The sequence below is a fragment of the Myotis daubentonii genome, chromosome 3, assembly GCF_963259705.1.
Source record: "Myotis daubentonii chromosome 3, mMyoDau2.1, whole genome shotgun sequence".
NCBI classification, from domain to species: Eukaryota; Metazoa; Chordata; class Mammalia; order Chiroptera; family Vespertilionidae; genus Myotis; species Myotis daubentonii.
The window spans coordinates 73021496-73034506 of record NC_081842.1 but is presented as its reverse complement, the minus strand read 5'-3'; the positions used below and the strand labels follow the sequence as shown (position 1 = coordinate 73034506).

Genomic DNA, 13011 nt, shown 5'->3' with positions numbered 1-13011 from the left:
ATTCAGTTATATTTGGAGAGTAAGCTGATGCAAGCATAGGAATGGATATTGAGGAATTGATGTTTATCCATAACAAGTAATTTAGAGCACTGTAAATACAAAGCATAAGGCAACAAGTCAGAGAACCTGGGATTCTCTGACTAATGACATTGTTAAATAGGAGTCCTTTGTGGGCAATACCTTCTTCATTCGATGTGGATCGTAATCTCAGATTTTTTTTTCTAAATGTGTGTGTATATATCCTGCATGCACAGATATTCACACTTGTATTAGATGCCTTATCGACCACTCAAGAATGAATTCTACATATATATATCTCCCATGCCATTGAACCATTTTTACATTTTGAGATTTTAGATGGAAATATGTCTAGTATGTGTCACATGCATTTCTGCCTTTTAATAAGGGATATATTTTATAATTATTCTTATCCTGACAACTTAGAATCACAGTTATAAATATTAATTATTGCAGTGAACTCATGCCTTCAGGAGAAACTTCGGGACCATTTGCTCTACTTTAATTTCTTTTAGATAGACCACAATGCTTTGTAAGCATTTGTGTCTGTTGTTTTTGGCTTTTCTCTCTTCTCTCTGTGTCTGCTTGCTGCTGGCACTGTGTTTTGTATTTTTCCCCTCCTTCTTCCCTTTTCTTATCCTCACTCTTCTGATTTTTGGCCCAGCTGATTTTTTTGCTTCTATTCTGCTATGGACTAGACCAGGGGTGAGCAAACTTTTTGACTCGAGGGCCACAATGGGTTCTTAAACTGGACCGGAGGGCCAGAACAAAAGCATGGATGGAGTGTTTGTGTGAACTAATATAAATTCAAAGTAAACATCATTACATAAAAGGGTACGGTCTTTTTTTTTTTTTTTTTTTTTTTTTTTAGTTTTATTCATTTCAAATGGGCCGGATCCGGCCCGTGGGCCATAGTTTGCCCACGGCTGGAGAGAGTCAGATAATCACATAGCTTAGTGGCAACCCAATTCTGCCGGCTCCTAATTTTGTTCTCTTTGTTAAATCAACACTGCTTTAAGGTAACAGTAGATAGGTTTTTATAGACTCTAAAATGCATAGCCTTAGTGATTCTTTTACTGTTGTTTTAACTGTTGGGCAACCCTTGTGTGATTTTTGTTTAGATCATTGAGATTCTTCATATTCACATATACATAGAGAATTAGAATTAAGTCAGTCAACAGATATTCATTGTGTGTCTGCTATGTTTATGGTAAGCACAGCCCACATGCATAGACTTCTTTGATTGCATAGTACAGTTGATATAACATGCAAGATTATGATACCTTAATAATTACTTAAATTTGGCCTGGCCATTGTTGCTCAGTGGTTGAGCATCCACCTATGAACCAGGAGGTGACGGTTAGATTCCTGGTCAGGGCACATGCCTGGACTGTAGGCTCGATTCCTAGTGTGGGGTGTGCAGGAGGCAACCAAGTGATGATTCTCCCTCATCATTGATATTTCTATCTATCTTTCCCTCTCCCTTCTCCTCTGAAATCAACAAAAAAAATATTTTTTAAAAATAATACTTACATTTGATTTCTCATTTAAGAAGGATGTTTTATTTAAGAGCATCAGAATGATTTGCAGAGGGTCTCATTTAACTTTAAATTTGGAGGGCAAATAAAACACTGTTGGGCCATTTGGCACACAACTTGTCAAATAGTGATGTGCCAGTGAGAGAGTCAGGCTTTGGCAGCCAGACCCACAGGTGGCAGATTAAAGCTTTGCATGTTTTCTATGGAGCTTATCTGAGAGAAGGTAGCCATTACTCTTTCAAATCCAGAAGAGACAATTAACATTTTGAATGCTTTCACCTGCCCAAGGGTCCATGACGCTTTTTGAGAATCACATCTTCAGTGTGTGACCAAGAGGTTCAGTGAGAAACTGTTTCCAGGGAAGTAGCCTAGGTGACTGCCAGCTCTTTCCATTGGATTTAACCATCTGATATAACCCTCACAACTATTAAAATTACATTGGAAAAGGCTTATTAGCACAGAAGAATTAATGTATTTTTTTAAAAGAATATTCTAACTACTAGAGGCCTGGTGCACGAAATTTGTGCATGGGTAGTGTCCCTCGGCCCGGCCTGTGATCAGGGCCGATTGGAGCCTTCCAGCTGCTGGCTGGGGTCTGCCTTCCAGTTGCTGACTGGGGCCTTCCTTCCTCTGGCTGCCGGCTGCTGGCCAGGGCCTTCCTTTGTTCCGTGCCACCCCCTGGTGGTTAGCACACATCATAGCAAGCGATCAAATTCCGGGTCTCTCCTGGTTGAACTCCCAAGGGGACACTTTGCATATTAGCAAGGAGACACTTTGCATATTAGCCTTTTATATAGATAGATAGTATAATATTCCATTTTTGTTGAAAATATTATCTACATACACAGCTGGAAGAATATGCATGGAATATTAACAGTGCTTATCTTGAGGAGATAACATTGTAGATAATTTATCTGCTGTGTTTGTTTTTTTTGCTTTTTAGGTTTTCACAGTGGACTTGGATATTTTCTTGTTAGAAATGTTATTTAAAAATATTTTTAACATCTTTCTATTTTTTTCTTTAAAGTGAAAGATAACTTTTTTTCCTAACACTTATTGTCATGGAGGAAAGAGGGAAGAAAATACACTAATTTGTGATTTAGAAGACTTATGGTTAACTTTAATTTAGTTTATTCAGCAAATACTTGTTGAGTATCTACATTGTACCCAGACAGCATCTTCCACTAAACAAAGCCCCTGCGAGGAGACAGACAATAAACAAATATGTGTGTCTTGTGGTGATCAGTGCTCAGTGCCATATAGCTCAAGAATAAGATCATTGAATGTAGGGGAGAGAGGTATTATTCACCACTCTGGTGCTAAGTTTCTTCAGCTGTAAAAAGGGTTAGATGAGAGGATGATGAAATCCTTCTCTCTCTAACATTGTGATTCCTATGACTTTTGAAATGAAGTTGTGTACCTAAGCGATTATGTCACCCAGATGCAGAAATGAGTCAGTTTTACGCATTGAGAAGAAAAAAATGTGTTTCTTGAAATGAGTACTTGATTAATAGCAAGAATTTTGAAAAATAAATCTGTGATGTTTCAGTAACTATTGTTAATAACGAAAATCACAAATGAAGATAACGGAGCCTTAATGTTTATCAAAAATGATAAGTAGTACAAAAGAAAATATGGCCTGGCCTGTGTGACTCAGTGGTTGAGTGTCAACTTATGAACCAGCTGATCAATGACACTCGATGTTTCCATCTCTCTCTTCCTCTCCTTTTCTCTCTGAAATCAATAAAAATATATTTTAAAAAATAAAATATGTAGCATAAAATAAATTTCTAAGCAAATACTAACCTTTCTAAGGGTGGGGCTTGTGTATAAACGCATGAAAACCCTGGAAAACACGAATGTGATTTTAGTTTTGTTTGTATTTTCAAATCTCTTATATGTTCATGTAGTCTGGTGATGTGAAATATTGGAGAAACACAGAACATGAAAAACATAGATATTCTTTGGATTTGGTGGCAGAACTCCAAGAGATCAAATGGGCATCATTGTAGAAATGGTGAATATTAACTTTTTAAAATGCATTGTCTTGCTCATCTGCTATTTATGGCATTATTTACAGTTGAATGGCGTCTTGTATAAAATTTGCAGAATATAAGTACTTTTTTGTCACAGTATTGCCTCAAATTGGGGCAATCAAAACCATTCTTCCCTCAAATAGGAACATTTTAGGTGGCATTTATCTTCTGTCATATTCCAGAAATGATTCCTGTGATGCTTCATACCATCTTTCCTTGTTTCAGATGTCCTCTGGCTCCTGCAAGCCTGATGTTTCAGAATCCCCTGAATTGCGTCAGAAGTCACCATTATTTCAGTTTGCTGAGGTAATACATTGAAATTTATACTTAATAAGGAAATTGTAAAATGAGCTTAAATCTGAGCTGATGACAATAACTTAAAGCAATGATGAACTCTGCTTAGCTCAGTTGACTATAAATGGAAAAATTTAATTTTTGAAAGATAGTTGAAAGTCCAGAATCTCTCAATTAAAGAATAACTATATGTGTATAAAAATTATTAAGTCCTGATTATTATTACAAGTAAGCCTTATCAATAATTTTTATTCATGGATAGTAAAATTAAGAATATAATTGAGCCCTGGCCAGTGTGGGTCAATTGGTTGGAGCATCATCCCCTGTACTGAATGGTCTCGGATTCAATTCCCAATCCCAGCACATTCCCAGGTTGTGAGTTTGATCCCTGGTTGGGATGTGTGCAGAAGGTAGCCAATTGGTGTTTCTCTCTATTTCTAGCTCTCTTCTGCTCCCTTTCCCTCTCTAAAATAAATTTTTAAAAATAGCATAATTGAATTATTATTAGTCACCTATCAGATATTAAATGTGAAGACAGAAACAACTCCTGGTTGTTCATTGACTATGCATTCCTTTTTTAAAGTTCTGTTTTCTTTTAATTGAAATATCTGAAGTCTTACTGTGTTTTGGTCAAACCTGTTAGGCTCAATACATCTCTAACATTGGTTGAAAGAGATGAAGTACAAAAGCACATCCTTCTTGATATCAAGTTTAAAGGTCAAGACTGCTTCCCAAAATATCTTCATTTACCCCAGAACTCAATATGGAGCTTTGATTAATTAGCTTTTTCCTGAACTTTAAAGCACGTCATCTCCCTTTGATCACTGGAATTGTCTTTCACTCAACCTTTCTAACATTTGCCCGTTGCATAACGGTTTTATGCAAGGAGGGCATATTTAAGTTTCAGATTTTTTCCCCTCTCTAATGTTGTCCTTTCCTGGTGGTTCTCAACATTTTCATTGGCAAACTGCTTTTTACAGTGGTATATTAGGCTATTCCTTTTAAGACGTTGTTTATAATATGACTAAATGCCCTGTAGATAGCACAGGAATATTATAAATTTGCTGACATGATACTCATCTATCACTTTCCTTTCTGCCTTTTTGTGGATGCACCATGAATTCCAGTTGTTTTGTACATTGTTTCCTAATGTATTGCTGTAACAGGGGATTCACCCTGTTCTCCAGTAGTTATATTCATGTGAAATAGTGTTGGCCCCAACTTTGAAAGCAGAGATGCTTAACCATTGATCTCTAAGCCCGTAGGGATCTAATGAAGTCTCTAAAATGTTATATGAAATTTGGTTTTGTGGACATATGTACATGTTTGTGGGTTCTACAGCACATGAAAGATTCCAAAGAGATTTCCTGTTCTTTTTGATATAAAGAGTCCCTGATGTAATATTTCTTCAGGAGCCCCCTACTCATGTCATTAACGGAATATCTGTTTTATCCCAATATTAATGTGCAAAATGACCTTTTGTTGAGAGAGAAACCTGTGAAATATTTTTCAAAAATCTAGATGGTTTATACTGGTTGTTTTGTCCACTGTCTGTTTTAAGCCTTGAAAAAAGACATTTGTCTTTACATAAACTATTTGTCTTCTCAGACTTTTATAGAGGGTTGGTAGGAATGAAAAGTGATGTCTGAAGTAAGACCTACCTGGTGTATAATTCCTAGGACTTCAGGAAAATCCTTGTGGATTCCTATTTGCAGTCTGTCATGACTTGCACTGACAGATTTCATGGTTAGACCAAGAGGAGGTCTACAATTTTATCCTTAATGTGTGCAGTGTCGTCAGAGCACTTGGTTAAAACTACCCATTTATGATAGTTTGTTTATATCTAGTTTGTTAAATAGGACTTGTTTTTACTTATATTTATTCTAAAAATGTTTAGATGTCTGTATTAGGACTTAGAGTAGAATTAAAATTTTCCTAATGGCTTCAGCAATGAATAAAGTCAATGATTCCATTACTTTCTCTACTCTTTCTTATCCTTAAATAGAGCTTTGATACTGTGTCACCAAAACTGGTTTCATTATTTTTCTAGCCAACATAATTTAATTGAGATTAAAATTGATTTTTGTGGTTGAAGAGTTATGATTAAGGTACATTTTTTGCTTTGTAAGTACTCTTTGATGGAGTTGATGAGCACAATTAATTGATGAAAAATATTTTTATTGGCCTGGGAATGGGCTGACTTTATATTGTCCAGGCTTTCTGCTTTTGTGACTCACTTTCACCCTATATTGTAGCTGGACAGAGTTTGTTCACTTTGGAACCAAAATTAATAATTGACCTTGCTCTCAAAAAATCCTTGGAAAGTTTCCCACATGGCCCTCAGTGCAAACTAATGAGGCTACCATAATTAGGGCCAAGTGGAAACAAAAGGTCTCTTAGTTAAACTAAATGTGGTGTGGCAGAACCCTCTGTCCACTGTCAGGCAGCTGTAGTGTGTGTGTGTGTGTGTGTGTGTGTGTGTGTGTGTGTGTGTGAGAGAGAGAGAGAGAGAGAGAGAGAGAGAGAGAGAGAGAGAGAGAGAGAGAGGGGGAGCGCATCTATACTAATAAAAGAGTAATATGTTAATTAGACCAGAAGACTTCCAGACAAAGCTGGGGGCTTGGCTGGCCTGCAAACTGCCCTCAAAGGGTCCTCAGCCCCTCGCCCAAGCTGGCCACACCCCACAGCGGGGACCCTTACCCAATGGGGGTGTGGCCAGCCTGCAAACAGCCATCAGCCCCTCACCCAGGCCACCACGCCCCCCAATAGGGGGACCCTCACTCCATTGGGGGCATGGCCAGCCTGCAAATGGCCATTAGCACCTTGCCCAAGCTGGCCCCACCCTCCAAGGGAACCCCCACCCTGATCCAGGACCCCCTTCAGGATAGACCAGCTGGCCCCTACCCATGCACCAGGCCTCTATCTATACTATTTAAAGGGTAATATGTTAATTAGACTGGGAGACCATCCGGACATCCTTCCGGACAAAGCCATGGTGGCAGGGCCAAGGCAGAGGCTGTTATGGGCAATAAGGTCAGGAGGGGAAGGCAGTTGGGGGCAATCAGGCCGATGGGGGGGCAGTTGGGGTCGAGCAGGCCAGCAGGCAGAGTGGTTAGGGGCAATCAGGCAGGCAGGCAGGCAGGTGAGCACTTAGAAGCCAGCAGTCCCGGATTGCAAGAGGGATGTCCAACTGCCAGTTTAGGCCCGATCCACAGGGATCGGTCCTAAACCAGCAGTCGAGAAGGGAATTGGGCCTAAACAGTCAGTCGGACATCTCCCAAGGGGTCCCAGATTGGAGAGGGTATAGGCCGGGCTGAAGGACAACCCCCCGCCCCCCTGTATGAATTTCGTGCACTGGGCCACTAGTGGTATTATGAACAATTTGGTGAGTTCTATTGCTCTATTATGGCTTATTTTCTAGCCATATCCTATAAAATGGAGACTGACATTATCGATTTACAGTTGGGGAAAATCGCAGAAAGATTAGCTGAACAGTGTAAGGTCATGTAGCTAGTGAGGAACAGATCTAAGATACCAGATACCCTGTCCCACATCCATATGCTTTTCCAATATTGTTTTACAACTGCGCCTAAGCAGAAAACAGCTTGGGGGGTAGTGGTGTAGGGAAGAAAGAAGGTGACTGTCTTTACTTGCAGCTTCCAACTTTTAATAATATTTTAAGAAATCCATTGAAATAAGGAAATTCATCTCAACTGCTATTTGACATGTAGCTAATACCCCTTACAAGAGACATGGCAAATGAGCTAAACTCAGTCTTTGTTCTTTAAATCACCTGTTTTTAGAAACATGGCCTTTGTCTTCCTTTATAATTTGCACTGTTCTTCTAAAAGGGATTGAGTGTGATGACTCATGTCTTAATCTTCATCAGTGTCTACAGTGGGAATATATGGCAAAATCTATTACTCTGATATGGGAAAGTGTTTTTGTGCATTAAAAACTACTTGTTTCCTTCCAGATATCTTCAAGTACATCCCACCCCGATGCTCCTTCGAAACAGTGTCAAGCATCAGCCTTGTTTCAGTTTGCAGAGGTATGGCCTCTTCCTCTTCTTCTTTTAAAATACTTACAGGGCTCAGAAAACTTACTGAACTCGGGGAAATACTGGAGTGAAGTTTTAATAATGTATAGCGAACTTTAGGTGTGCTTCTTCCCTTCCTGACATAATACTCATAACTGAATACTTACTGTTTTTTTGCTGTCTTTCTTGTAATCATAGTCAGATCAGCTCCATATAGTATACCCATTTTGTAACCATTCATTAAAGAGTTCATTCAAAATAAGCACTTTCTAGTAATTCTTTATTTTATTTTTGCCTTGTTTTTAATTTATTTTTTTAAAAATAAATCTTTATTGTTCAGATTATTACAGTTGTTCCTCTTTTTCCACCATAGCTCCCCTCCCACCCGGTTACCACCCCACCCTCTGCCCTTACCCCCCTCCCCCACTGTCCTCATCCATAGGTGCACGATTTTTGTTCAGTCTCTTCCCCCAACTCCCACATCCCTTCCCCCCCACCCCACCAACACCCCCCCCCCCCCCCCGCCGAGAGTAGTCAGTCCACTCCCTTTCTATGCCCCTGACTCTATTATATTCACCAGTTTATTCTGTTCATCAGATTATTTATTCACTTGATTTTTAGATTCACTTGTTGATAGATGTGTATTTGTTGTTCATAATTTGCATCTTTACCTTTTTCTTCTTCTTCCTCTTCTTAAAGGATACCTTTCAGCATTTCATATAATGCTGGTTTGGTGGTGATGAACTCCTTTAGCTTTTCCTTATCTGTGAAGCTCTTTATCTGACCTTCAATTCTGAATGATAGCTTTGCTGGATAAAGTAATCTTGGTTGTAGGTTCTTGGCATTCATCACTTTGAATATTTCTTGCCACTCCCTTCTGGCCTGCATAGTTTCTGTTGAGAAATCAGCTGACAGTCATATGGGTACTCCCTTGTATGTAACTGACTTTCATTCTCTTGCTGCTTTTAAGAGTCTCTCTTGTCTTTTGCTCTTGGCATTTTAATTATGATGTGTCTTGGTGTGGTCCTCTTTGGATTCCTTTTGTTTGGGGTTCTCTGAGCTTCCTGGACTTGTAAGTCTATTTCTTTCATCAGGTAGGGGAAGTTTTCTGTCATTATTTCTTCAAATAGGTTTTCAATATCTTGCCCTTGCTCTTCTCCTTGCACCCCCATAATTCGGATGTTGGTACACTTAAAGTTGTCCCAGAGGCTCCTTACACTATCTTCATATTTTCGGATTCTTTTTTCTTTTTGCTTTTCCAGTTGGGTGTTTTTTGCTTCTTCGTATTTCAAATCTTTGACTTGATTTTTGCAATCCTCTAGTCTGCTGTTGGAACTTTGTATAATATTCTTTATTTCAGTCAGTGTATGCTTAATTTCTAGTTGGTCCTTTTTCATAACCTCGAGGGTCTCATTAGATTTCTTGAGGGTCTCACTAAATTTATTGGCAGTTTCACTAGACTTATTGAGGGTCTTACTAAATTTATCGGCGGTTTCTAGAAAATTCTTGAAAAACCTTATAAGTGTGGTTTTGAACTCTATACCCAGTAGTTTTTTTTCCTCCATTTCTGTCATTTGTGACTTGTTTCTTTGTCTCCGCATTTTTTATGCTTCCCTGTGTTGATACAGTGGCTTTCTGTGCTAGGTGTCCTATAGGGCCCAGTGGCTCAGCCTCCCCAATTACCTGAGGTGGACACTCTTGGTGCACCCCTTTGTGGGCTGTGTGCACAGTCTTGTTGTAGTTATGCCTTGATTGTTGTAGGTATCACTGGGAGGAATTGACCTCCAGGCCAATTGGCTGTGAGAATCAGCTGTGTCTGCAGTGGGAGTACTTCTGTGCTGGAGACACCCTTCTGGGGCAAGACTTGCTTCAGTGGGGCTTTGGTGCTCACTAAGTCTGCACCCTGAGTGTGTCCCATATGGATCTGAGGAGTTGTAATTTGGATGGTCCCACTCTGACCACTGAGTACACTGGCTCTTGGATCTCTAAGGAGGTGCTAATTTTAGCCTCTGCCTGAGGCTACCCAGCAGGAGCTATGGAGAGATCTGCAGATTCCTCTTCTTTGTTTGGGGTTTGGAGGTGCCAGATGAGGCCCAGCTGTGAAGCAATGCAAGCTGCTGTGGGGCCTTGGGCCTTCTTTTGGAAGTTCTGGGTCTCTCTGACCCAGCTGCAGTTTGTTAGGTAATTTTCAGATTGCAAAGGGCCAGGCCTTTCATATGCAAAAGCCTCTGCACACAGCTTGGGTGGGGCAGGGTCTCAGGGGATCAACAGGGCAGAGCAAGCAGCTATGGCTGCTCCTTAGTCCTACCCTAAGAGTCCCCCCGTCTCAGTGTCCCAGTAATCACTGCAAGCACCTCTGAGAGAAAGCCGCCCTCGAGTTCTGACTGATGCCAGACAGTCCAGTTTCTCCCCATATGAGTCTGTGTCCCCAAAGACTCACCCTGAACTGAAGTTCAGAGATGTCGGGAGCTTGTGTCTCCCTCCTGATTGAAAAAGACAGCCACATTCTCAGTTGCCAGCCCTTTCCACATGTGCCTCCGTACCTCTGCACTTTCCTTCCACACCTCCTCTGAGTCTCAGTGTGCTTTTCTCTTTCCTTCTAGTTGTAGAATTTCCACTCAGCCAGCCTTCCTGTGGTTCAGGATGATGTCCGTCTTGTCTTTTAGTTGTAATTTTGAATTTGTTGTGAGAGGCAGCAATTTCTGGTGTTTACCTATACTGCCATCTTGGTTTCTCTTTAATTTATTTTTAAAGCTTGGAAAACTGCTGTCAACATGAATGCCATAGGATTCCAATTTATTAAATTTTCCTAATAGTGAAATTATATGCTGTAATTCATGAATAACTCTCACAGCAATGCAGTAGTGAATCTGACCTGTGAAATCATCCATGATTAGCTTTCATGTGGTATAGCTTCAGCCAGTGTTTTCATTAATCCCAGGCTTGGGTCCAGTCAGCTCTTGCAGGATCTCGGATTTCTTTTATTTGTCAGCCAGAGACAAAGCACACACTAGAGAGCATTTTTTTTGGTAGCTGTGATTAGGAGGCAAATACGATAGGCTTGATATGGCCACAAGGCACTGGCTTCCTCCATAGGCTCGTTTCCAATGAGCACTATATGACGAAACATAAAATGTATATATAGTTCTTGAAAATAAGATGCTGTCTGCTTTAGGTCTTTCCCCCTTTTCCTTTATATTAATTCCAGTAAAAAGCATATCATAAACTGATCAGTCCCATATGGGGTTGAGAGAAAATGACAAGCAGGACTTTTCTGTTTAGTTTTGGTGTTTTGAATCACTTTGATTCGTTGAATAGAATGCTGCATAAGTGAAATATAAAATGATATCCTTTTGGCAGAAGAAAACCTGGCATCTTACTTTGAAAATGATAAAAATTACTTTCAGCCCTTAAGTCAAAAGCTGCTTCCTCTTGGGACAGTTGTGTCAACCCCTGTTACTTTATAGCACAGTGGCCTGCTCATCTTTTCGTCCTCACTTATTAGCTGTTGAGGGTGATGCAATGAAAATGGCAAAAACAGTATCAAATGCTATCATTTGATTAAGAACAATTTGCTTGATGAATTTGAATAAATTAAGATATTATTATAATTTTTCATTAAGATAGTCTGTTTTCTAAATTTATCTTTAATCTTGATACCTGAGTGAATCCCATCCAACTTTTTAGAAACACTTCCTCCAAAACAGAATGTATTTGCCACATATTGTGTTTGATTAAATTCTGCACTCCAGCATGAATTTTAGAAAGGCAGTAGCTCATCTTTGACACACTTGATATTTACACCTTACCTACCAAGAGTACTCAACTTAACATGTAAGTACGGGATACGTCAGCAGGTGCTGGTGCAGCCATCACCACAGAGAATGTGATCGTTATTTGAGCAGTACCATCATTAGATTTATTAAGAGCTCCTGGAGCCCTGGGCAGCTCTGAAGGAGCAGTTTGATGCTGTAACAGCCTGTGTCCTGTGACTCTGGAGGACCAAATTTTGTGCCTCTCTGTAGCAAGTCAGTGTGTCCTTACTGCTCAGTGTTTGCATTCCTCCAAGCACGAGGAGGTCCTCCCCACCCAGGGGAAAAAAGAACCTCTTCTGACTTGAACGTTGTGCAAGGAGATGTTTCCTTGCACAGATGTCTTCTCAGTAGCACTTGTCTCCTGAGGTCTTCATTATTTTGGCTGTGGGATATATAAAAGATTTGAGGAAGCTTAACAAAATCGTTTTGGAAACTTATTAGTTGTAGTTTCAAGACATCGTAATGGAGGAAGGCATGCATGATGGGAAAACAAAATGTTTCCCCTAAGATCAAAAGCAATATCCCCTCCCAACTCAGTATATTATTTTGCCTAGTTTGATAATGTGAGCCTTTTAATTCCTAAGCAAATTAAACAAGTTATAACAGACCTCGTTATTGAGTAAACATTATATGTGATTATGTGAGAGAAGTACTTGATTCTCTCCAATATGTAACTTCTCTATAATTTTCCTCCACTGACCCAAGAAAACCCTAAGTAAGGTTCAATCTCTTAGCACCTTATGAGTTGACCTTTTTGTTAGCCTAATACTGTGCTGGTTTATTTAAAACTAAACAAGACTTAACTAGGTGAACTATGAGCATGTATATTGCAGAAATAGAATAGGCTGTAATTACTGTGATCATATCCCTAAAGCTCTTATAATTACTTCATAAAACACCCATCACCTTTGAGAAAACACAGAGACTCTAGTAATTCTTGTTTTAATTAGTCTGAGTAGAGGTTCTAAAACTTTAAATAACACCAGAGTCACCTTCAAGTCATTTTCATCACAGATTGCTGAGCCCCACCCCCAAAGTTTCTGACTTACTGAGTCTAGAGTTAGGCCTGAGAATTTGCATTTCCAAAACATTTACTATCAGGAAATAAGAGTTTGGGACCATTGCTCTATAATTTAAAATTTTTACTAAAAGCCGTCTATTCATCATTATTAAGGCACTTCCTAGTATTTCTGGGACCTCTTAGGGAAAGGATGAAGTAAGGAAGGGATGGACGTGTAATAGAAAATTTCCCACTGCATCACTTTATACCC

General features: G+C 39.6%; 1 protein-coding gene across 12 annotated transcripts in view; it reads left to right on the top strand.

Moving 5' to 3' along the window:
- BBX (BBX high mobility group box domain containing) overlaps positions 1–13011 on the top strand; it is a 298024-nt gene that overhangs the window by 225497 nt on the left and 59516 nt on the right. For all 12 annotated transcript variants that reach the window (XM_059687912.1, XM_059687914.1, XM_059687913.1 and 9 more), the window contains 2 exons: positions 3818–3898; positions 7863–7937. In XM_059687912.1, the coding sequence (XP_059543895.1) occupies positions 3818–3898; positions 7863–7937 (156 nt within the window). The remainder of the gene's footprint in view (positions 1–3817; positions 3899–7862; positions 7938–13011) is intronic.